This window comes from Rosa rugosa, chromosome 3 (genome assembly GCF_958449725.1).
Source record: "Rosa rugosa chromosome 3, drRosRugo1.1, whole genome shotgun sequence".
NCBI classification, from domain to species: domain Eukaryota; kingdom Viridiplantae; phylum Streptophyta; class Magnoliopsida; order Rosales; family Rosaceae; genus Rosa; species Rosa rugosa.
In genome coordinates this window covers 14,220,513-14,247,617 of record NC_084822.1, presented here as the reverse complement: position 1 = coordinate 14,247,617, position 27,105 = coordinate 14,220,513, and the positions used below count along the sequence as shown (strand labels likewise).

At 41.5% G+C, this 27,105-nt stretch overlaps 1 protein-coding gene across 1 annotated transcript; it reads right to left on the bottom strand.

Annotated features, from left to right (window-relative positions):
- Positions 1–24,547: 24,547 nt before the first annotated feature.
- LOC133736383 (zinc finger protein ZAT10-like) lies at positions 24,548–25,675 on the bottom strand. Its single transcript, XM_062163844.1, has one exon. It carries the CDS (start codon positions 25,658–25,660, stop codon positions 24,743–24,745), a length of 918 nt encoding a protein of 305 aa, XP_062019828.1. The 5' UTR covers positions 25,661–25,675; the 3' UTR covers positions 24,548–24,742.
- Between the last annotated feature and the right edge of the window lie 1,430 nt (positions 25,676–27,105).

The following is a 27,105-nucleotide window of genomic DNA, read 5'->3' as shown; positions in this document are numbered from 1 at the left end:
GACTGTCACCGCCCCAAGGGAGGAACCGCCGCTGAGGGTGACGAGGGCCGCTGGCGGGAACACAAGGGTGCTTGAGAGGAAGCGCCGGCAGATAGACTCCCCCGACGAGGAAGAGGGGGAGGATGTGGAGATTGTCGGGGGCCGGCAGCAGAAGAAGGCCCGTCAAGCCCCGCTTAAAGCTACTGTGGTGGAAGGGGAGGCGCCTGCCGCCAGTGACCTGGACTCCTTCGCCGCCTACGCGGAGTTTATTACAGATGGCGAGCGGGAGTTCCTCTTCCACCTGTGCGAAAGGCTAGGGTTTGGCGGCCTAGCAGGGATCTCACGCCCGACAGCGATTGACCAATCGCCCTATAGCTCGGCCTTTGGTCAGATATCAGCTGGGCTGCACGACATGTTTGAGGCGGTGAAGAAACAGCCTCTGGTCGAAGGGGAGCTGAGGGAGGAGATTCAAAGCCTCCAGAGGGAGCTGGCGGAGGCAAGGGAGAAGCTGGCGGAGACAGAGAGGCGGCTGGCCAAGGCAGAATGTGACTTCGCCGACGCCCGCGGTAAGCTCCACGTGGCCATCGAGCGGGACCTGGAGAGGAATGAACGCGTCTCTCAGTTGGAGCAGGACGTCGCGCTGCTGCAGGAGCGGATAGCCGCTAAGGACAAGAAACTCATTATTGTGCAGCGGGAGTCCGCCGCCAGGGTGACGGAGCTGAAGCGGCTGGAAGGCCAGGTTGCCCGTCTGAAGGCTGAAGGGGATACTGCCGCGGCCGACGCTGTCGAAGCATTCAAGCAGTCGGCGGAGTATGCGAAGGCGATGACCGAGTCAGCGAAGGCTGGGGCCTTAGCAAACATAGAAATGCTGAAGCGGAAGGGCGCCATTGACTTCGTCAAAGCGGCACAGCCTGATGCGCCGCCGGCCAAGAGTGCCCCGCAGGAGAAAGACGTCGCGCCTGCCCCAGCGGGGGGCGCCCGCTCAGGCAGTGGAGAAAGCGGCGTACATCCTGCGGAAGGGTCCCAGCAGACCCCCAATCCTACCCCGTAGGAGGTGTCGCGGGCTGGATTCCTGGCGGCGCACACTCGGGCAGACGGCACCATAGAGACCCCAAGTCCGACAGCCCGAGGGTCAGATCAAACGAGTCGAGCGATCGTGCCGCCGCCGGCTGAAGCAGAAAATGCCGAGGGCAACCCCTGAGGCCATCTAGGACCGCATTGTATTCTTTTTTTTTTGTAGCCGCTAAGGCATGATAACTTGTAACAAATATTTTGAAATGGAATGAAATTTTCGAAGTTGGTGTTTGTTATTTTGTGTTTGTACCGCTAGTACTTTGACTTGTATTTTTCTTTTGTTAATCAATGAAACATTAAAGGAATTAAGATTGGCCCAAGTGCACCACGTAGCGGACGAGGTCCGCTGACGATTGCTGGTGTTGTCAGTTGCCCTCAGTGCTAGACTTGGTAACAATGGTTTGAATAATTCCTCGTTTCATTGATAGCTGACTGATCAGCGTGTACAAAAGTGGGGTAGTACCCGTTGGGTAGCTTCCCTTAGCTAAATATTGAACAAAAATTTAGCTAAGTCAAGATGCTCCTGGGTAGCGGATGACTATTTGTAATAATACCGAAGGTGTTCGGTATTCCAAGGGTGGGTCGACGTGACGCCATCCTTGTCCATTAAGTAGAAGGTGCCTGGGCTAACGACTTCCACAATTTTGTATGGACCTTCCCAAGTTGGGCGGAGTTTTGTTGGTGGTGGAATTACTTCCTTCATTACCCAGTCCCCCAATTGGAGGTTCCGGGCCTTGACTCTGGCGTTGTAGAAACGCGATACCCGTTGTTTGTTTTGTAAGTTGCGCAAATGGGCCTTGTGTCTTTTTTCCTCTAGGAGGTCCCTGTCCAGGTTGACGCCGTCGCTGTTGGTCTCTGGGCAGTGGCCTTCGACCCTAGCGGTAGGCTGAGTGACTTCAATAGGTAGGACAGCCTCTGTTCCGAACATCATACAAAAGGGCGTTTCGCCGGTGGCGGAAGTTGAAGTTGTCTGGATGGCCCATAGAACTTCTGGCAGCTTCTCCGCCCATAAACCCTTGGCGTCGTCGAGTTTCTTTTTTATGAGTTTCTTGATTATCTTGTTTGCTGCTTCGACCTGGCCGTTGGTTTGGGGATGGGCGACAGATGTGAAACTCAACTTGGTGCCCAAGTTGGCGGTAAAGGAGATGAGTTCCTTATTGTTGAACTGTGTGCCGTTGTCTGTAATGATTGTATGTGGGACACCATAGCGGCAATAGATGTTCTTCCAGAGGAAGTGAATTACCTTGGTGGTAGTTATTGCCGTCAGTGCCTCCGCCTCTATCCACTTGCTGTTGTAATCGATGGCAACAATAATGTACTTGAACTGGCCCTTGGCGGTTTGGAACTTTCCCATCAAATCGAGGCCCCACGTGGAGTGAATCCATGGGCTCTGCCGGTGCATGTGGGAGATCTGTAAACTGTTGGCATTTGTGGCAAGACCTCGAAACCCGCCGGGCGTCATCACCAAGTGTGGGCCAGAAGTAGCCCTGTCGCATTGTGCGGTTGGCCAAGGATCTGGCGCCTGAGTGGTTTTCACATTCTCCGCCATGGATTTCCGCTAGGACGACCTTTCCCTCCTCTGGGGTTAGGCAGCGGAGGTTGGGATGGGTGAATCCTTGGCGGTAAAGCTTGCCATTCTTGATGTTGTAGCGGGTTGCTCTCCGCTTGAGCTGTCTCGCCTGGACCTTATCCTCTGGCAATGTGCCGTTGCGCTTGTATGCAATGATCTCGTCCATCCAGCTGGGACTGACCTCAATGCTGAAGATCTCCGCCAGGGTCTTTGTGATACTTGGCCTGTCAAGGCACTCTACTCTTGTGTCCGCTAGACTTTGATGTGGTTGGGCGGTTGCCAGTCTCGCCAGTGAATCAACCTTAGCGTTCTTTTCCCTGGGGATTTGTGTGATGGTGTGAAATTTGAACTTTTTGAGCAACGTTTTGACGTACCCCAAATATGCCGCTAACTGTTGGTCCTTGGCTTGGAAGCTGTCGTTGACCTGGTTAACGACTAATTGAGAGTCGCTGAATATGTTGACGCTGTCAGCCCCTGAGTCAATGGCGAAGAGCAAGCCGGCAATGAGGGCCTCGTACTCCGCCATGTTGTTTGAAGCTTTGAAGTTGAATTTCAACGCGTACTCCGCGTTCAGTCCCCCGGGTCCTGTTAAGATGACTCCGGCGCCGCTGGCCTTGGCGCTGGCGGAGCCGTCCACATGCAGGTTCCAATCTGACTGTGGGGGGGTTGCTTCCTCAGCGGTTACCATTTCTGTTCCGGGCCTTGTCTCGGTACCAGGTTCCGGCTGACGCTCGGTAAGTTCAGCGATGAAGTCCGCCACTGCCTGGCCCTTCATGGCGGTTCTTGGCTTGTATTCTATGTCAAACTCGCTGAGCTCAATGGCCCACTTGCTGAGGCGCCCTGAGTGTTCAGGGTTCTGCATAACTTGCCTCAGCGGTTGATTGGTTAACACATGGATGGTGTGAGCCTGGAAGTATTGGCGGAGGCGTCTGGCGGCAACGATGAGTGCGAGGGCTAGTTGCTCCAAGGGAGGATACCTTGTTTCTGCTCCGTTCATGCCTCTACCGGAGTAGAACACTGGGAGCTCGTCTTGGCCTTCCCGCCGGACAATGGCGCAGCTTACCGCCGACACCGAGACCGCTAGGTATACGAACAGTGTCTCTCCTTGCACAGGGACAGAAAGGAGAGGGACTGCCGCCAGGTATTCCTTCAGGCCCTGGAACGCCGCCTGACACTCTGGGTTCCAGTTGATGACTTTCTTATGAGTCGTTTTGAGGAGCTTGAAAAATGGGGCACACTTATCAGTGAGTCTGGAGATGAATCGAGAGAGGGCGGTTAACTTGCCCTGGAGGCATTGAACGTGCACCTTATACTCAGGGTCCGCCAGGTCAAGGATGGCCTGCACCTTGTCTAGGTTAGCCTCGATGCCGCGCTCGCTGACGATGTAACCCAGAAATTTGCTGGCGGGGACCCCAAAGAAACATTTTTCTGGGTTGAGGCGCATACCATAGGCCAGGAGAATGGTTACTATGATCTTGAGGTTTGCCACGTGTCCGCTGGCCTTTATGCTCTTAACTAGCATGTCGTCCACGTAGACCTCGATGATCTTTCCCAGATGTTCAGCAAACATGGCGTTCATCAACCGCTGATAAGTTGCACCGGCATTCTTCAGACCAAAAGGCATGACATTGTAGCAGTAGAGGCCTTTGTCAGTGGTGAAGGTGGTGCACTCCTGGTCGCCGGGATGCATCTTGATCTGATTATATCCGGAGAAAGCGTCCATCATGCTGAGGAGCTCATGTCCGGCGGTTGCATCGACCAGCTGATCGATACGAGGTAGCGGGAAACTATCCTTGGGGCATGCCTTGTTGAGATTTTTGAAGTCGACACACATCCGCCACTTGCCGCTGGGCTTCTTGACCATTACCAAATTGGAGATCCACTGGGGATAGATGACTTGGCGGATGAATCCAATGCCCTGGAGCTTGGCAACTTCCTCTCCTATTGCCTGGTACTTTTCCTCATCGAAGGCCCTCCGCTTCTGCTTGATGGGATAAAAGGAAGGTTTGATGGTCAGCTTGTGAGTTATAATTTCAGGGGAGATACCTGGCATGTCAGCGTAGGACCAGGCAAAGACGGCGGCGTTATCACGCAGGAACTGAGTGAGCTCCGCCGCTACCTCTGGGTCTAGCTGGGCGCCTATGGGGACTGTCCGCTCGGGGTGCTCGTCCGAGATGGAGATGACCTTCAACGACGTCTCTGGGTTGACCGGTTCCTTCTTTACGTACTTCTTCTCCTCATCCCTAGGATCCTCAAAGATGTTTGGTGGCGGTGCCTGATTACCCACCGTCAGAATTTCATGGCGGCGGGCCGACCGCGCCACAGTCGTTGAATAGCACTCTCGAGCCAATTGCTGACTTCCTCTCACACAGCCCGTGCCGTTGGGTGTGGGGAACTTCATGAGAAGCTTGTACCTGGCGATGATGCACTTGAGCTTGTTTAGCGCTGGTCGTCCAATGATGGCGTTGTACGAACTGAAACAATCGACGATAATGAACTCCGTATGTACCTCCGCCATGCATGGACTGGTACCAATAACCAGTCGCATGTAATCCGACCCCAGCGGTTGTGTGACGTCGCCGGAGAAGCTGAGCAGTGGCTCGTGATCCTGGAGTAGTTTCTTATTCCGCTTGAGGTGGTTGTAGCAGCCGTTGAAGATGACATTGACAGTGGACCCGCTGTCCACCAAGATTCTCCCTACTGAGAATTTGCCAAGGATGGCGTCGACCAAGAATGGGTCGTCATGCGGTAGATGCACTCCGCGCTCCTCCTCCTCCGAGAAGGTAATAGGTTCCCAACCTGATTTCGGGAGCTTGGCGGACCTCTCGTAGCGGATGTTGCAGACCTCCTTTGGGTGATTGGCGCGTGCATAGCGCTTTCTGGCCCTGTGAGACATGCTGGTGATTGGAGCGCCGCCGTCGATGGTATTGATGCGGCCCAAGGTCTCAACGTTTGCAATTACTGGTGGTGGTTGGCGTACCTTGAACTGCTCCAGCTTGTCGTCACGGTACAGGGTCTCAATGGCCGTTTTGAGAGCATTGCAGCTGTTGGTATTGTGGCCGCTGTCCTCGTGGTATTTGCACCACTTGCCGGTGTTCCTGGGTTTGCCCGTCTTTGGGTACTTTGGAGGGGGTGGCGGTGGGATCTGATCCTTGCACTGATTGTAGATGTCTTCATATGAGGCCGTGAGGACCGTGAACACTGCGTACCGCTGCGAGGACTCTGCCTGTTTGTGGCGGTTATCCCCATGGGTTAGGCGGTTGCCCTTGTTGTAATTCTGGTCCTTCTGCCGCTTGTTCTGGTGGTGGCCCTGCTGCCACTCCCTCTTCTTGTCAGTAGGCGGTGTCGAAGGGGTCTTGTTAGCGGTTTCCTGATGACTGGGGGATGGCCGTGACGACTTTGCGGGAGTTGCTGGTGGCGGTGGGGTTTCTCCATATGTAATGAATTCCGCCTGGGCGTGGATGACCGCCTCACTCATGATGTGGTCGTACGCCGCATTTGGGTGATTGTAATTGAGGTGATAGAGGAATGGCCCCTTGAGAAGTCCTTGCTTGAAGGCCGCCGATGCCATTGTTTTGTCTAGGTCACGGCACTGAGACGCTGCCGCTCGCCACCTTGTGACGAAGGCCTTCAGTGATTCGTCCTCCCCCTGCTTGACGCTGAACAGCTGACTTGTGTTGTGATGCCCGGCGGACAATAAGATGAACCGGGAGAGGAAAGCGTGTGATAGTGCATGGAATGAGCTGACAGACCCCGGCGGACACTCAAAGAACCAGTTCATTGCCTCGCCATCCAACGTTTCGCTGAACAAGTGGCACAAGGTGGCGTCGTCGAATCCCTTATTGTTGGTGACCTTCTTGAAGGTGTCCATGTGGACGAAGGGATCAGACATTCCGCCGTAATGCGACATCTTTGGGGTTTTTGCAGACGCTGGTCTGATAGCTTGCAGAATCGCAGCGGTGAAGGGCCCAAGTCTGGAAGCGAAAAGTGGATTCTGAGTCGGCGCTGGGGCGCCTGACTCCGCCCGGATCAATCTTTGCTCCAGTTGGTGCATCCTTTCCAATATCTGGGCGGTTGCATCGCCGGCGGAATCAGCCTGAGTACTCCGCTGGACCTGCCTGCGCCTTGGCGTAGGCGGATTGCCTTCAGTCCTTGCCCTAGCCTCCGAGCGGTTGGTATGCGGTAGTGATTCCGCCTCCTGCTCCATCATTAGTTGGGGGATGGGCGGTGGTCCCATTCCCAACAATTCAGGTGGGTCCCGCAGTACCTGCATCTGTATGACTGGCCCCGGTACCAATGTGCCAGTGCCGGGTCGACTACGCCTGGTGCTACGTGACTGTTCGCTCTGAGCTGGGCGGGCGGTGGCTTCCAGCGCCCCCTTTAGTTCCTCAAAACGTGTCATGAGCGTAGCCACCTGTCTTTGGGCTTCAGCCTTTTCCTTGCGCTCCTCCTCACGTTCTCTGTTTGCCTTATGAAGATCCGCCAGTGCTATCTCGTACATAGTGACGAGATCTTGGCCCGGCGAGCGGCTGCTGCTTGGATTTGCCTCACCGCCGGGGTTGGCCGGGGTTGTGAATAATGCGCGGTTAACGCCTACCGCTGGGTCGAAGGGTTGGGGAATGGTGGACTGGTCCGCCTGTTCCTCAGCGTTTCCTCCGCTACCGTTAATCATGGTGGATGTGGTGGGATGACCTTTTGTTCAAGGATTCCCACAGACGGCGCCAATGTTAATGTCTAAAAGTCCGGCGGTAGCTGAACCTTTGTTAACGCTGATCCAGTGGGCGGATCGATACTTGTGGTGCTCTCAAAGCCTCCGCTACCTGTCAAGTAAAATACAAAGGGCGTCAGAGGGAGACCGCGTTGGGCGGTCTTCAACTCTCCGATGCCTAAGTTAGTCAATGTATTTATGTTGACAAAGTAACAGTAGGTAAGTATTGAATGCGTAATTAATGAGGAGAGAGGAGAGAACCTTTTATAGGTGAGGAGGAGGCTGACCTCCTCCTTGTTTTCGATGTGGGACTGATGTGCTTCAGTTCCCAGTTTCAGAAGCTTCTGATGCTATCTTGGCGCGGCGCGTGGCGGCGCGTCGGAGGCGATCTGGGGGTGCCCTGACGCTGAGGTTGTAGCCCGCCTGGCGGTGTGTCTGCATGTCATTCCTTTGGTTGGAATTAGTACCTTTGGCGGTACAATGAGCGTGGCCCATTATAGCTAATTATGCTTGCAAATGTACATTTATGTACAAAATCCTAATAGAGTTTTACCTTTGAAATAGATCTATGAAGGTAATTTGCAATTGTATAAGGAATCACAACATGCAGGGCACTAGTAGTTGAGAGATTTATGAAGACTACATTGCAAAGTGCTAGTCGAGATGACGGATGAAGTGTTATAATGTTCTTTATATTAGGTTCGAAAATGTAAAGTTTATATTTCAATTGTAAAAACAAATTTAAAATTGTTTATTTCAATACTGGATGAACATCATTTACGGTTGTACTCATTGTCCCTATTTCAATAAATTTTTAGGTTTATTCCTTCAAAAAGAAAGTGTATTTAAATTACCTTGATATTAGAAATAAACTTCTTAATATTGTAAAGTTCATTTTCAATTGTAAAACAATGAATGATAATAATGAGTTTGCTAAATTATAGTGCAAAAACTCTTGCACATTCAAAATTATTCAATGTGCCAAAATTAAGAGATAATTATATATTAAGCAAACTCTACAGTTACACATAACTATTATGTGGTCCTTGACCACCCCATAGAATCAGGCACCTATGTGGAGAAAAATGTAGGGGCGGAAAAAAAAATTCTTGAAGCAATCAATCTACATCAAGTACATTTTACATGGGCTAATTACATTAACTCGACCATTTTAGAAAATTAATGAATATGGAATGATTGTATAACTACACCTATTAGAACGGATAAGTAAAATAACATACCTTAATGAGAGGATGTTTAATCATGTCGAGAAAGAGAAATATTTATATAATAGGAATATAACAGAATCTGATGATACACAATAGCAAATATATAGATCACATCGGAAAGGAAGAAATATAAGATAATTAAGACAATTAATCGTTTTAAATAAGAGAAAAATCAAGGATTAAATTGATTGTATTAAATTCTAAATATTTAAATTCAAAAAATAGTCAACAGCTATATTTGAGGAATATTTTATTTATTCAATCAGAAGGGCAAAAAAGTCAAACTGAAAAATGTTAATTATAGATTTAAAACCTATAAGGAATGTTCAATTATGTGAATTGGGTGTAGATTAAAAGAAAATATAGGGATGGGTTTTTCTTAATAGCAGCTTTGTTTTTTGGGTTTTTATCTAATTTACGAAACAAGGTGGTGTAATTGATCAATATTCAAGAACTTTATTGTTAGTACGGGACTCTGCTGTTTATATTAACACAAACAAATGATCAACATACTGGATAAAGACTAGTTTAGCTAGAAACAGATAAAAATAAAGAAGCGGTATAAAATCAAGAGTCTTTGGATGATTAGTCATTTACATTTCATGAGGTTATTAGACTGTTTAGAAGTTGTTGTTTGGACTTTTCGGGTGTGACTCATGTGCAAAATCAGGTTTTGGACACAGAAATCAGTTATTATCACTTTGGACGCGAGTGAATTGCAGCTATCTGTAAATGGAACCATAAGATCTACATAACTCACATTATTGTCAATTCTAGAGCATCTGATTTGGCATTTAATTAATGTTTTCTTAAGAAATTTGATTTTCTTTTTAATTTGGGATTTTGTTTTCCTTTTTGGTTTGATTTTTCTCTACTTGCTGGTTTATAAAAACTCCTAGGGTTTTGAAGCTTGAGGGGGGTGTATTGTATATGGAATTAGTGGAACTTTTAAAGAAATCTATGGAATTTAAAAGTCTGGGTGTATTCAATATAGACTTTTAGCAATCCATGAAAGTCTTGAGGTATTCAATTAGGATTTTTAAAGAGTTCATGAATTCCACCAAAATCTAGGGGTATTCAATTAGGACTTTTAAAAATGAATAAAAGTACAGAGGTATTCAAAATATCATTCATACTTATGGAATTAGAAAATCATGGATAATCATGGACTTTGTAGTGTTAACTATACATACCAAACTCCAATAATTTTCCAGCCTCCAGACCAAAGATTTGAAAAAGTTTATCAAAGTTTTCTCTTTTAAAAAAAAAAAAAGGTCTATCAAAGTTCTTCTCTATACGCATGAAGAAGTTGGTCCTTCATCATCTATCTTTCTTTAATTTTTTGTCTTTTCTCTAATCTTTTATGATAGCAACGTTTTTTGATACCCAACATGTTCATTATAGTTGTTGAATGTGATTTTTTTTGTTTTTGTTTTTCAATTGTGATACTTCGAACCCTAATAGCAATAAAAATGATTTATGAAACCCTAAAACCCAAATATTGTGGTCTACCCCTAAGACCTTGAACAGTGTTGCTATGGCATACTAAATTTTATCTTATTAATTAATTATTCTCATTAATTTGAATTTATATTATGGTTCAAAGAAACGTTGAACAATTGAATTTCAATTGATTGATTATAGATCAAGACATTGACCAATATTGCTATAATATATGTTAATCGGCGAAAACAAAATTGATGAGAATAATTAACCATAAACATCAAGTGAGATTGTATATTTATGTTGTTGGGAGATTAGAAATGAGAACAAACTCACTAGACAGACTAACAATCATTCATTTGAGTCAATTTCTATTAGAAGATACTTGAGCATTGAAGAGGCAACAAGTTATTATCTTGTTTTGTGTTTGGGCTGCATTTGCTTTGTTTTTTGATTTTATATTTTGTACATGCTAGGAAATCTGTAGAAGTCATTCATAATAAAGTATATAGATTTTCATGAATCAATAAAAGTCTGTTGTTAAAATCAATGGTTTTAAGAAATCCATAACAGTCTATCAACTTTTTAAAGAATCTGTGGACTTTTCAAAAAGTCTGTCATTTAAAAAAAGTCTGCACAAATTCAAATACAATACACCCCCTAAGTATAAACCACTGCTACGTCTATCAAAAAAAAAAAAAAAAGGGAGGAAGATGTATCATTCTTGAATACCAATTACTTTTATTTTATTTTTTTATTGATAACAATTGAAAAGTCGTTGCACCTGCGGTGGGAACCCAATTAGACTAGAACTTCTAAAACGTATCTATATAGTAACGTAAGAGCCGGGAATATTGGATGGAGACTAGAGAGAGCTTCCTTCCACAAGTCTTCGCATCTCAGGTCAAGCTGTTAAGGTAATCTATGTGTATCTCCTTTTTCATATAGGTCGATCATTCTATAGTTTGTAGTATATTCCTGGTTGATGCAAGAGTAACTTCAGGAGAGACACATAGTGAGTTCTATATGTGTTTCTGTGTTACAAAGTATTATATCTGAATCATTAGCTAGAGTAGAGTAATGTTTATTTCCCTTCTCTCTCACAAGTAGAGATCAGAGATTTTCTTTGTGAAAAATCAAATCACTAGAGTAGAAATTGTTTACTAATTGAAGTGCTTCAGTTAAACCCTAGAGTGACCATTGCCAAAATAATTTCAATAAATTGATTTATATATCATCTTTTGCAGAAATTCATATAGCTAGGAAGAAAAAGCGGATAGAGAATGTAGTTGTCACTCGGCAAGACGAATTTTTGCATCGATTGCTTTTAAGAACTCAATTTTACAGTCGATAGGCACTGCATGTGTTTCAAATTAGGATTCTAAAGATCATGGATGTGCATAGTAAGAGTATGGTTGGTCTTAAATCCGTTAGTGCAGCAACATCCAGTAGCTGCTTTCATTCATCAAGTGACTTTTGTGGTTTTGAATGCACCATTTGCTATAAGGACTCGCCTAAAGTCCCAGTTGTGACACCTTGTGGACACCTTTACTGTTGGAGTTGTCTACATAGATGGCTTTCGCTTTGTTTATCTCGTTCAATAAAGCGTCATTGCCCAGTATGTAGTGCTACTATAGAGCACAAGAAATTGATCTATGTCAAGGGAGGATGGAGTCCATTTTACTGCGGCCGTAGATCCCCATTCGAATGCAACATTTGCCTAGAATTAGCTCAAGCTGAGCCAATTATAACACTATGTGGCCACCTTTACTGTAGACCTTGTCTCGACAAAAGGCTTCATGTTCACTCAAATTCCAAGAACTCTAAGGACTCCAATAGATCAGGTAGCTGCTCGGTTTGTAATTCCCATATAGTGGAGAAGAAATCAATCCCTCTTTACGGACAAGGGATCAGATTATCACAGAAGGATGATTCGGAACCAAGTTCTCAGTCTCTACGACCTATTCAGATTCCAAATAGGCCAGAAGCTGGTCATGAAGGACCAAAGTCCTCTGCGATTGCTTGGAGCACTCTCACCGGGAACCTTTCGTCTTGGGTGTTCGGATACAAAAGAACTCTTATCGTAATGGTAACATTTGTTGGGACATTAATAGTGGCATTGATCTATGTCCCTGCAGGCAATGCTCCAACTATTTCCAATAGCTTTGCTGCCATTGCCTTTTCTGATCAGAATAGTGATAGTCCGACTTAATTACAACTGAATGAGTTTAAGAGGAGATTTGAGAGATGGAAATATTTACTTAATTATATTGTACACACATTGATGTGTCAATGTGTTAAACTATATTTGCTGTTCTTTAAACAATGCGTCTTTTAAATACAAATTCTTGTTGTTGTTTTTTTTTTTTGCAAGCATGTGTAAAATGCAGGGTTTGTAATGCTGCTAAGAGGAAAATAATTTCGAGTTATCGGACCTTTCATGAAAATGGTATATTCACGACGGGGTGGCCGGATTCCATCAGTTGGGTTTTTCAACAGCAACCACTCCCTGCCAGTTTGATACTGTTCATATGTCCAGTTTTTTTATTTCGGAAAGACCACCCTTATTTTCTATAAGCTACAATACTTTTCTTTTGGACTGTACTCACCTGGCTATTGATGTCTAACGTGTGTTGATAATAATTTTTATTTGAGGAGAATGAATATATTAACACGGCTTCACAGAGCTACTATATATAACAAAAATACATACACCAGAATTAAAGTCCCTGCAACAATATACTATAACGTGTAGACGTTAACCTGTAATAAACTAGTTTGGAGCGGATCGACTCAAATCCGAATCCATTTAGTAACAACAAAATTCAACTGGACCCGATCCATTAACCCGGCGGATGGCTAATAGCTCAGTCCAAATTCATATCTAGCAGATTAACAGGTATCCGATCCACTACTCCGATCTGTTTATTATATTAAGTATTTTTAAATGTAATAATAATATTAAATCTTTTATTATGATACTTCAAAAAACTTCAATTAAACAATGAAACAAAATGAGGAGTATCACCGAATATTAAATTAAATAACGAAAATACTTCTTAGAACAATATACTAAGGTGCGCAAAATATTGTATTTATAATAAATATATATATATATATATATATATATATATATATCAAATAATTATAAAAAGGGACCGAATCATTAAGGGACTGAATCATAGGACGCGTTCGGTATTGTTTCCAAACCCTGTTTTCTATATTTCAAATTCTAAAACAGCCAAAGATCGCGTTCAGCGCACTGAATTCCTAATTTAATGAAAACTCTATCTTAAATACGGAATCAATTTTAGTCTATCTTTTTCAAAACGATATATCAGCGTTTCCTCTATTCTATGAAAACAGAATCCTAAATTTGTGAAAACGCGGGATGCTGATTTTGGGAGAAAAAAATAGCACGGTATGGATTCAATTTTTTGCTCAAAGACTATATATATATTCATTGATTCATTCTTCTCTAACAATCCATATCTCAGTTTCATTCATCTTCTTCAAGAAACAGAGCTTCTTTTGGACTCTACCGCACTAGATATGGTAGTCTTCCCCTCAATCTTGAATTTACTTCAGTCTTCTCCTTGTTCTGAATTTTCTTCCGTTAATCTGATTTATAGCAAGAGTATTATTTCTTATTTGCGTACTGAGTTACTGATGGAGAGAGATAATCTGAAATTCTGAATTGGTCTTTGCTATTTTCTTGTTTCACAATAATTGAGCATGATTGACAGATATATATACTCTGATAGCAGAGATAGATCAATAAAGCTTGGATTGGTTTTAATCTAGTTAATTTGTTAGGTCATCGCTTGGAATATAGGAGTAGTTTGGATTGGTTTTAATCTTGTTTCACAATATTTTGGCATGATCAGTAAAGCTTGGATTGGTTTTAATCTAGTTTAATTTGTTAGGTCATCAAGTTTAATTTGTTAGGCCACCGCTTGTCAGCTCTTGTGCTTGGTGAGTTGATATATGAGTAGAATTCTTTGGTATCCCTTGAAACTGATTGCTGTTGTAGGAAATGCTTCAGATGTGTCTACCCTTATCCCGATATAATCATCCCTGTTAAAAGTTACACTTATTCTGCCAAGACTCTTCACGGCCTCAATTTTCTTAACGTCGTATAAAAAGGAACATCTGTGTGGCATATAACAAAGATACAACATGCATGTCATAGTTGAGTTATAACATGCATGTACTAGTTGACTGATCTTGGCTGTTATGATGGTCCAAAATCGGTCTACCTTGCCCCACCAAAAATTGGCCCGAACTATGTTTTAATTAGCACCAAACCAATACCACCAATACCAGAAGAAATTCCAAATGCTCATCAAGCAGAAGCCGAGCTATTCTAGCATGTAAAGAGGCCCTAGATTTTAGAAGTCTTTGCAGCCTGCAATTGTGGAAACAGGTTCTCTAGTTATCAAACAGCAACTGACTAATGTTGGGGTTAATCTATCTAGGTTGAGTCGAATTTATGAAGACCTTGGAGTGCTTCTGAATGCACTGCCTAATGTTAGGATTGTGCACACTAGGAGAGATACATACAAAGCAGCTCATTTGATGGCTGCACTTTCTGGCCAGACCCTATCTTTTTCTTATGTACCTTCTTTCCTTACTAATGCAATAGCTCAGGAACTTTGTAATCTCTAGTTTTTGCTCTTTCAATAAAGTTTGACACCATTCATCTAGAATATATATATATATATATATACAGATCATATCCAGAGCGGAGCTCCGCTTTGAAATTAACGTGTGAAGTTCGAGTTTTGGGTCACTTTTCGGTCGCATATCCACATCTCGACCGTTCAGTTTTTAAGTACTAGTGTATAGATCATCTTTGTAAATTTTCAGCCAAAATGATGATCGTTAAGGCATTGATAACTGCCTTAAAGATAGTACGGTTCAGGTTGACAGATTCAGTCAGTCCATTGGTTTAAGCGAGTTAGATACCTTAACAATCATCAATTTGGCTGAAAATTTGCAGAGATGATCTATACACTAGTACCTAAAAACTAACGGTCGAGATGTGGATGTGCGACCGAAAAGTTACCCAAAACTCGAACTTCACACGTTAATTTCAAATTTTTTTTTTGAAAATTGTTTTGCAAAATGTTACAGGACGCACCCTAAGGGATCGAATCACATAAATCCATGTTTGATCCGTTAAATAAGTAAATTAACGGATACGGACCATTACCGGATCAACAGATCAAATTTTCAATCCAAAGCAATCCAATAACCATAGATCAAATTTTCAAATTTCCAAAAGAATAATCAATAAATAAAATGTGATTTTATTCTCAAAGATAAATAGGAGACTTGACTAACCAAATCAGTCTGAATGAATATCCTTCTAAGACTCAATGACGGACTGCTTTGAAAGAGAAAAATCCTCGAAGAAAACTGAACGACAATTAAGCAAGTCACATAAACAGACTTCAATGGGAATGCAACACAATCTTCAATCCCAGTATCCATTTAGACACAAGAGGTTATGAAATGCAATGCATTTACCTGTGAAGTAACCAGGAGGGTCAGTTGGGGCATTGGGCTTCATTTTCATTCCAGTAGGTCTTCACTCCAATGATTGACACACTTCTACCTTAGACCTAAGATTCTAAGTTTTGTATTAGGAATGCCAATATACAACAAAGCCTATACTAATATACTAATGCTCTTATTTTTGGAATTTCTCGAAGCTGACTTAACCCGATCACGTTTAGATCTTCATTATAAAGGTTATATGTTGATGAATAACAATATGAAGTATAGACATAGATGCATCATACATAAAGCTACAATTTGTGGTAGATATTACTCCAAAAGCATAAAAAATCAATACATAACTCACGTGAACCTCCCCAAAAGAAATATTTTATCTTTTCCTTCATAACTTGGTTGATCAAATTCATCTATAAAAGTGGTGCCCATTACTTCATATAATAGCTAGTGTAGATATAGTCGTCTTCTTTTAATAATTAAATCTTGTTTATCATTTTTCTTTCATGAAGCTTCAATATGTGTTGAATTTGAGGGAAAAAAAATTCCCATGTCTTTATTAGTCAGATCAGTTGGGTTGACAAAGTCAACTATTGCTTCAATACACCCTAATTATTATCGTTTGAGATGTTCTTATAGTACTCTTATAACTTTCTTAGATATGATGCGTGCCAAAACAAACTTAGTTAGTTATTACCTAAAATATTAAAAGCCGAGTCACCAGGAGGGTAGGAGTGAAATCCTTTAATCCTCTTAATAAAAAAAAAAAAAGACCTAAAATATTAAAAGCAGTGTTACCGTGATCGCTAGGTTTGCCGGCGACCAGTGATTCCAATCGCGTGACCCGAAACGCGCGCTCTGTACGATTATGAACCAGATCAGTAACTCCAGCGCTCCAGTAGTTTCATGTTATTGCACATTTGAAACTCATAATCTACACAGACAAAAACTGATTGTGATTTAAGTTCTGATGATTCTAGACATATGGGATCATATCTCCCTCCACTCTCGGTCAGCTTGAAATAGTTGCAGAGTTGTACAACAGTACAACAACTTCCTCTTCCTATCCTATTAAAAAAATATTTTTAATTGATCATATTTTCTTTCTTTCTTTTCGGATAAAGGCATAAAGCCATAGGAAAGGTAAAAGAAAAAGGCTAATTTACCTAATTTTGTTATGTTTTTCTTTTTCTTTTGGCGTAATTAATCTTAATTGGTACGTTTAATCACTGTAAAAAAAAAAGAATTAGATTCATTTTTCTTATTTTTATCTTCATTAAAAATGAGTTTGAATTTTTAAAATATATTAATCAAAATAAATTGAGTAAGTATATATACCTAGAGTACCGCGTACCTAGATAACTAACGTACCGTCTACCGATACCGCATTTCCGTACCAAGAAAACCCACAATCCAGGTCACACTGATTTAAAGCAGTTAGTAGGTTAGCAAGTTTTTTTTCCCCTTATAACTGAAAAACAGGTCCCATTAGACTCTTACCGTATAGTTTCTGTTTTTCTTTTTCTTTTGGAAAAAGAAATTCTAGTTTGCTGTTTCTGTTTTTAGTCTCTGTTTGAGAATGATAAACTACAAACAGTTGTTGCTTTTTAAAAACAGAAAACTAGAAGTGATAACAGACGGTCCTTTAAATTTAACATGAGTTTAGGGCTTTATGCTCAAACATGTGAAGGAATACGTAAACCATATCATTCTTACTTCCAACAGGTAATCAATAGAAGACTTGGATATCTCAGCAGTCAAAACCAGTTTTAGTCATTGAGAAATGAAGGTTAGTCTTTGATTATCCTATTCCAAATCCTTATGATTTCAATAATCTTGTCCTCTCTCAAATGATGTTATAGTCAACTGTTTCTCCTCGGATGAAGATTCATATGCATATGGTTCTTTTCAGATCTTTTTTTTTCCTATTTGCTTTTAATTATTTTTGATTTCCTAGAAAACTAGGTGTAGTTATACCGATGCATTTGTCTCGCTATGTTAGAACTATTATGGAAATGCTATTTTGAATCATAGTTTGTCAGACCAAAAAAAAAAAAGAATCATAGTTTGTGTTTCCATGTTCAACTTGTAAATGTGTTTAAAATACTTGAACATAATTTAATAGTGCAGAAAGACTAATTAGGAATGCGAACAACCGTTGTACTCACATGTTGATACAAACAGTGCATGGATTTTCTAATTTTGCAATGGACTGTGAATTTAATGTATTTTAGGGTTGAGAATTGATCATCAATGTGTTTTAGGATTTTGTAGCTCGCTACGTAATGGACGAAGACAATGAAGCTGGTTTTGAATGCAACATTTGCCTTGCCTTAGCTGAGGACCCAGTCATAACACTCTGTGGTCATCTTTACTGTTGGTCTTGTTTGGTCAAATGGCTCTTCAATTCGCAGTATTCCAACAATGAGTGTCCGATTTGCAAGTCCGACATCGAATTCAGCAAATTAATCTTTTCTTATGGAAAGTTGAAATCGTCTGAATCCAACCCGATATCTCGGTTTGAATGTAACATTTGCTCTGGATTAGCTCAAGATCCAATTATAACACACTGTGGCCACCTCTATTGTTGGCCTTGCATCTATAAATGGCTTTCCAAGTGGAATTCAAATTCCAATTGTTGGGTTTGTAATGCTGTCATAGAGGAGAACAAATTGATCCCTCTTTATGGAAAAGGGATAAAATCGTCATCACATGATTCGGACTCAAGCTTTCGAGCTATTGCACCTGCGGGCGCTGGCAGTCTTACTTCAACTACCAAGGTGAACTGTTTTGTACGGTGTGCATTCGATGCTAGCCGGACATTGTTTCGGTTTGGAAGATATGCCATGGAGATTTTCATGACAAGGGTGTTACCAGTAGTTGCAATTCTTTTGATGTTTCATCCCTCCATGCCGAGGGAAAGGAAAAACGATTTGGTGGAGAAGGTTTTCGGGTTGAGTTTGTGGTGTTTGTTGATTCTAGTCGTTTGGGATATCCTCAAGGGAAAAATTAGACGACATCACAAATTGGAACATTGATCCCTATTCTGAAATGAATTTGAGACCTTATCCAATACTGTGAAGATAATAAATACTAGACCAGTAGTCATTTGGTAATGATCGATTGTGCTGCTTCTCTAAGATCGATGGAAGGACGTATGAGACAGGCCCCTTACAAAGGTCTATGTACATATGGGTTATGGGATTATAGTTTTACATGTTTCTTTCTTTTCTTTTTCTATCCTAGCAAAGCTATAGAAGTATAGAGTATCAAAAGATACACATTGCTGTTGTCATAAAGAATGCTATTGGGTGCTATGCCTCAACTTTTCTCACAGACGATGGAACTGCTTCTTAAGAGGCAACCCTTTTTCTATTTTTTTTTTTTGTTAACTTCAATTAAAATCATACAGGTACACGTCATGGTATACTCTGAAAATAGTGAGAATTATAGTGTAAAATCATACAGGTACACGTCATGTTTTAAAACAACCTTCATTGTAATTACATCCCATGCATGAGCCAAATTGGACACCTTTTTTTTTTTTTTTTTTTTTTGTGGTCTGATAGGACACCTCGTTTTCTATTTTACAGTCACAAAATGTTTCTTGGTTTGGACTCAGAAATTAAGTTCACAGAAAAATGCCTATTCTCTAAACATTATTTCTCAAATCTCAACTAGCAACTAAATCGAAGATATGAGAATATATGTACAGCTAGACTAGCTTAAAATTCCAGGGAGTTGGAATCCATTTATCTCCCCATACCTTAATGCTTTCTCCATTACCCACTCTCCACCTTAACACCTGGCAAAGCAAGTCACGACCCCAAAGCGAACTGCTCCAAATCATAGAACCATTCGGACATGTTCTTGCCCCAACCCAATTTGAATCCAGAAGTATTTTGCTCGAAGAATCGAATGGACTAGGGAACCAGGCTTAGTAGCAATACGCCAAACAGTCTTGGCTAGGACTGCTTGATTAAAACCTTGGACGTCTCTTAAGAGCAAGTTCACCCGTTGGGTCACCGGGTCACCTACTATTCACTGTTTTGAGTGTATATTTTCATTCTCTGGGTCACAAAATACACTGTGCCCGTGACCTAGGGCACGAAATACACTGTGCAGGTCACCATGGTGACCCAGAACACTGTACAGGGTGACGTGGTAATACACTGTGCTCGTGACCCAGAGGGTGAAATTAACACTAAAAAGCAGTGAATAGTGGGTGACCTGGTGACCCAACGGGTGAACTTGCACTAACCCCAAACCTCCACTCTTCTTGTTTTGACATAAAAGACTCAATTTCCCAAATGAATACCTTTCTTCCCTTTGCCATTCCCCCACCAATAATTAGAGACTTTGGATTGGAATGGATGACGTACATGCACCTTGAGGCTAGGTAACCGGAGGACATTCATAGCGCGCATATGTCGGAATAGCTTGCGCAACAGCCTTCACAAGTACTAGTTACCAGCCTTTGATAAAAACCTACTCTGCCAACCACAAAGTTGTGAATGTAGTCTGTCATTTATTCTCTTGAACATCTAGCTACTTCTTACTTTTGACTACAACGGTGGGAAGGCCTAGATATAGCACTCATGGAAGGGGACACATAAAACCCCTAAAAAGTCTTGAATACGCTTCTTTAAGTCATTAGGTACCCCAGGACCAAAAGAGACAGCAGATTTTTGGAAATTAATTCGTTGTTTGCAGCCTTTTCATACAGCAGCAAACATTGCTTAATCGACTCTGCCTCCTCCATTGTTGCATTGGCAAAAATCAGGCTATCATCGGCGAAGAGCATATGCGAAGGATTAGGGTGGGATTAAATTATTTTCAAATTCTGATCTTTTCTATTTTTGTTTTCCCTTTTTTTTAAGATTTTCTAAATAACAAATCAATCTTATACATGATCATGCAAGGATCATATGTACCCCTCCAAAAGCCCAAGATCTCCAGTTTCTTTTCTAGCAAAACCAAGAGGAGTCCTTCAAGTCCATACCTCTCGGTAACTTTGAAAAAGTGTTCATGATTCCTTGAGTGATGGCTCCAGGCTGAAGATTATTCAGTCATGTGACGGCCCCTTCCTCTACCTTCGCTACGCTTGGGATAATTCTCGGCTCGATCTTTTTTTTCCCAAAGTAGGTACCCCATTTATGTTTGTACGTTATGCTTTGGCTTGTGACCCTTTAATATCTCCTTATTACAATGTGATCTGCGTGAATAACATGGAGCACTATTATAATGGGGGAAAGCACCGCATTATCTGAGACTCAAAAATAGAAGAAGCTTCGAGATGTTCCGTTTCTCCCCATGACTTGCCCAAGCCGAGTTCCATGCACTTTGACAACAGGAGCAGGCCGGGAAGGCGCGGTATTCTGCAATGGCAAAATTCATTGGATAAGATGCATAAGCCAACTTACTCCTTCTCATATCCGCAATGGTATGTTTGTAAGAGATGAAGGCGACGTACGTGTAATTCATTGCTACCGCTACTCCTGTTCATGTGGCTGTAAAGAGGTCACAGAAAAAGTCTCCAATACTAATTCATAGATTTTTGGGGAGTCTGGTGGCCACTTGTATTTGAATAATTTGATCGAGACTTACAAGCATTGTAACGTCGTACCTCATGGAAGTCATGGAGATGGCGAGCGACTAATCAGGTTGGTTTGTCAAGTACCTTGCTGTATTGATCTCAATCCGGTATTAGGGGCTCATCCTGTCAGGTCCCAATTTGTTATCTTGTATCTTTTCCGAGAGAAGGAAAATTATGATGAGGTTGAGGAATCGTCACCTGCTCTTTGGTTGCATATGCCTGGTAAAGTCATATCTTATAATCTTCAGAATAAGACCTTAAGACATCTGTTGAGTTGGTCAATAAGAAACTATATTTCTAGCTTTAGATGATAATCCTACTTCCTTGATGGTAAGTACCCGTACATGGAGGTGTGTGAGGATGAAATCTATAATTCCATATATACTATGCTACTGTACAAATTAGAAATTTCTGTCAGCATATATTGGAGTATCAGTTCAAATTTTTGCAATAGTATTATCAGTTTTTGCTGTGGATTACTCTGACTCACACTTGGTATAATTACTATAGGTATATCTCTTTCTGTTGATGTGAAGTCTATTAGCACACTGATAGATGACCACTGTGACAAACCAAAAGAAAAAAGGAGTACGGTTGGTTTGAAGTTGCAAAATGACATGTTAGCATACTTTCTCCTATCAAGATTACAAAATATTTGGCCAAAATTAGACAGTGTTAACTTTGTCTCATGTATAATCCAACTTTTTCCTCCGGTCCTGAGAAGATTAAAGGAGAGACATATGTTAGGAAACCTACATTTGATTTTCTGATTGAAGCAAAAGAAGAATGCTCATCACTATTAAGTATCAACAGAATTAGCTGACATAGTGTTTCTGTCTTTGGAAATACAGCACATACACTCTGTTAAAACACAGGTTCGTGTCTCTCCATGTTTCAGCACACTGGCAATTCATTCATTAATCACCATTGTGTAAAACTTAGTCTTTCACTCTTTGTTGTTGGTATCGCAATTTACCAAGTTGTTCATTTTAATTGAGTGTAGTTTCTTGTTTATGTAAGTAATACTTGCTCTAATTGCTTATGTTTACCGGAAATGTTGCATTGCGAGCCTGCAAAACGCATTTCAGCAAAAGAAGGCTATAGAAAACCCTATAATTTGAATAAGGCTGGTCTGAAAAATAAAAATGAGAAGCATATGACAGAATCACTTTAGGATAAAGCCAGTTGAGTCATTTTCCATGGTCTCGTGAGCTCTTTCACTGAACTCTAATTTGTCATTTAGATTACTACATTAGTCTTTGTCCATTTCAGTTCGCAGCTAAAATGGATCAGTTTTCTTATATCAGATGATACTTGTACTTACTACTTGGTATATGTTTTTATTCTTGACAGACATGCACATTTTCAGACAACTACAGGTGGCATTGCAGATGCAAAAGCAACAAAATACTTTAATATTGTAATTTCTTACATCAATAAAAGTAGTTTGGTATAAAGATGGGACGACATATCTGCAGGGAAGAGTCATAGTTGCTATATGATTCCTATGATTCCTTACGTTGTTATGTGAAAGTGAAAACTGCTAGCAATATATGTAAGAAATTGCATGACCTTAATGTTCTATATTTGTACCTCTGATACAAGATGCTGTATGGCAGAAGGTAATGCTGTAATGAGGCCCTATGGGTTAGTGTTGACAGTGACCAATATGTCATCATGTCTTGCTTCTAAAAATTAGATAAACTTAGGTTGTAGGCATTAAGGCAGTAGAGTCATCAAGAGTGAAAATACAAGGAAAATACAGATCATAACAAATTCAAGGGCTACGCATTGGGTGTCGGAAGTTGTGGGAACCACATTGCTCCTGTATTTATGAATTCTTAGAGGTTCCAACTTCTGAATAAAAAAATCATGGGATTATACAGGAGGTTCCAACTCCTGTATTTATGAGTCTTATAGTTGTAGGTAATGAAAGGCACACTACTTCTGTTTATTTGGTCTGATGTTTACTTAACTGGAAGTTGACTTTTTTACATTTCTAATCTGTAGGTGTCTAGATTGGTTTTGGATGTGGAGGATTATCTGGCATACAAAGCTCTTCCTGTCTCTCATGAAGCTGGATGTTCAGTGATAAAAGAAGCAAATATAGGGGCACCACATACATTCTTTGACACTCAGATATTTATGTTCATAACCAATCTTGGTTGGCTAGTTAAATGATGAACACTTCTTTTTTTGTCAAAATCTCAGAATTTGATGAGCTGTTTGATTAGATATTCTGTTTATAAGTAGTGGGACTAAATTTGGTGGAAAATTCTCTCTGTCTTGTAATTTTTATGCTTTGAAACAGCTTCCTCGAGAAAAAGTTCAATTGGCTACAAAATTTGGCATTTTCAGGTCAGAGGGCTATCAAGTTGGGATAAATGAGACCCTGGAGTATGTAAGAGATTGCCGTGAAGTTAGTTAAAACGCTGGATGTTAACTACATTCATCTGTATTATCTGCACCATGCTGATGTTTCAGTGAAAATTGAGCACACTGTAGATATGATATACCACTTCTTTGTTGTATTTGTAGGCCATAACCCTATCTCATAGAGATAGAAATCTAAGAAACAAGCTTCAGTTTCAAGCACCACAGAGGATAAATACAGGGATTTGGCCAATACTGTTGCATATTTATATTGGATCAGACAAGTTCTTGGTGATCTTCATATGGTGTTGTCTTACCCTCCTCTTATTCATTGTGAAATTTTGTATGCAATAGCCTAAACCTAAATGCTGTCTTTCGTTGCAGATCGAATAAAGTGCTACCTGGAGACGGACTATCATAGTTCAGCAAAAGGACGTGTGCCTGCAGTTTGTCCCAACTGATCTCAGCACTACGTACAGCACCCTGCAACTTGGGTACCTCAAGTCGCGGTTGAGGGGGGTGTTGGCCTATAAAAGCATAGTTTCTAGTGCTTACCACACCAGATTAACTTGCACTTTAGTTAATCACTGCCAGGTACAAGGCATCACTGCATTGAGCAGTTTAGGAGTTTGTTATTTTTAAGTTCTAGAGATGTGGTTCAAGCTATATACCCGATTGCTATAAAAGCAAGGCATTGTGCCATAATCTCTCTCATTTGAGAAAGCTTTAGAGATTTAGAGATCTTTTTGAGATATTTCAATTTTTGATAGTATTCCCGGCCTATTGAGATTCAAGATACATTGGAGAAATATGCTAACTTTCTGAGATATACGTACAGATAAGTACTCGGTGAGATAGAGTTAATATATCCGAGTGTTCTCTTATAATTTCAGTGTGTATGATACTTTATCAGACTACAGAGTAACTACTTAATTGCAAGAGGACGTTGCTCGAGATTCAAGACCAGCTCCAGACTTTATGCCTTGTTCATCCTGTGTGAAAGCTCATTTCAATAATAAAAAACAAAAGAAAAGATGCTTGGCGCCATCTAAAAGAAAGTAATGTGCGTGACTTTTTTTTTATATCTCATTATGAAACCCGCCATGTATGCATGACTCTTTACATATACAATCTGATCTTAATCATATCCCAAAGTGAAAACACAAGACCAGCAACAAAATGGTTCCTATGCTAGTGTCTTTCACTGCAACAAAAACTAGAAAGAATTATCAGAAACAAAGAACTACTGACTATTATAATTGCAAGAGGACGCTCGGCACATTTATTTCTTCATCATCCTCCATAGATGGAATCTCATTGAGGTCAAATTCAAGGATCCTACGAGCACTACTCTGCTGACTCGGTTTCGCTGTAGCTTCAGTTGGGCCCTTCCAATGAAGCCTCTTATGGCCCCCCAAAGCCTGACCTGTTGGAAAAGTCTTCTTGCATTCTTTGCATTGGTGAGGTACTGTTACATAGAGTTTTTGACGTTCATTCTTATCTTCAGCACTACCGGTTGATATATCCGCAGAATTAGATTGATCTCGATCCATATTATTGTTGTTATTGTACTTCGTATGGCTTGACTTGTGTCCTCCCAAAGCTTGGTAACTTGTGAATTCTTTATTGCAAACACCGCAACTGTGCAATTCAACTTGACGAGGCTCAGGCACATTGTTATCTTTAACAACACTGTTATCTGCTGAGTTGTGGGTGTTGTTGTCGTTCACATCCTTGCAATGGCTTAAGATGTGCGCTCCCAAGGCTTGGTAACCTGAGAATGTTTTATCGCAAACATTGCAGCTGTATGTGCTAACCACTTGAGGAGGAAGAGGATGTTGTTCATTGTGATGTTCGAAGTTAAATTGGGCATGATCATGATCCTTTGAGTTGATCTTGAGCCGGTTATGGCTTGACATGTGACCTCCCAAAGCTTGGTAACTAGTAAATGTTTTATTGCAAAGCTTGCATCTAAAATCAGAATCAATGTCATTGCAATTGTAACCATAATGATCAGCTGCAGACCATCTTCTTTCATATCCATCATTCAGCCGCCTCCTCTTGCATTCGATTGCAACATACTTGATTTCGATCTGACCATTATGATAAACCTGGTTATTATTAATCAAATTTCTGAGACTAGCCTCCTCCGCACAGACCTGAGCCAGCATCACAAGACCACTGAACTCCTCCGCTTCCAGTTTCGGATCAACAGTTACTAATTCCAACTTGGGACTCGAATCCAACCCCGAGTTACCAGCAGTTTCATCAGAGCCAGAGCAATCAGAGGCTGAGGTACCAAGGGCATTCCTTTTCCTCTTTCTAGTGATAGACCAACCTGCAGGTAGAGTCTTGGCCAGATCAAAACGCGAACCCGAATCAACCCCATCACATTTGCCATCATCAAACGTAGGCTCATCTGACACAGTGGAAGAAGAGTTGCCGCTGTTATAACCCGCCCGAGGGGACAGATATCCAGTGTGTGACCTCAGGTGTCGAAACAGCGATTTCTTGGAGAGGAAGTTCTTCCCACAAACGAGACAACAAATTGGATCACTGGTACTGGTAGTAGCACTAGTGATGATTGCCTCGCTCTCGCGAAAGTGCATACTCTTGTGACCTCCCAAGGCTTGGCCGGACCGAAATCCCTTGTGGCAAATATCACAGATGTGATTCAATGGAGCAACTTCAAGGTGCTGGGCTTGCTCTAAAGCCTCCGGAGGAGTTGGCATCTTAGTGGGTTGTTGTAGATCAATGGAGTTGGGAAGAAGTACCTGAGTTTCTTTGCGATCAGTATCCATGAGAGTGAGAGATATGGGTACTGGGTTATACAACTCCTACCAAAGAGAGTGGGATAGAGTCTTGGTTTTGAAACTAAGACGAACGACGAAGGCGAAGTAGAAGAGTACAACTGATCGAGGAGAGAGTGAGGTAATATATATAGAATCATCATGTTACTGTGAATCCACTTCATAATTGAGTACCTTAGCGAATTGGGATTCCCTATTTGATTAGGGTTAGGAACGATGCACCGCCATTCCGGAGAAAGATGTCCTTATTTGACTTGGAATTGACTCATCCGAGTCGGTCAAAATATATTGAAGCCTTTCCTGATGCGGCTAGTGTTTCCATTGCTGCCTTTTAAGAAACTGGGCTATATTCATATAAGGCCTAATGAAGAAATTATTATAACGTATCAATAAAAGGCCCAAAATAAATTCAAAATTTAATCAAAGTCAAAACTCAAAAATCGACATAGAATATAATTCAGGTACACTCAACCCTTGATAAATACTATTAATACTAAAGCTTTTAGAAGCGAGTCTATAGACCCCGCTAGCACAACTTCGTTTTTCAATGTAAAGTCATTTGTTGAGCACCCAATTGTGATACACAATTGTGAAAAAAACATAGAGAAGAAATCTCAACAAGCAATAGACCCGCAGTGACAAACTAAGATGGTTACCAATTCCTCATAAAAATCATGATTCAAGTTTGTCAACAATTTGTAGATTAGTTTTAAATAAGACCTAGGTCTAAGATGTCCAGGCCTAGACCTTAGAAGGGCATCAAAAGGACCACAGCCACCGTCATCAGCCCCACACACAAAAACTTG

Bases quoted from the DNA above. Each gene is read 5' to 3' on its own strand.
- LOC133736383 (XM_062163844.1), bottom strand. From the start codon at position 25,660: ATGCTGGCTCAGGTCTGTGCGGAGGAGGCTAGTCTCAGAAATTTGATT.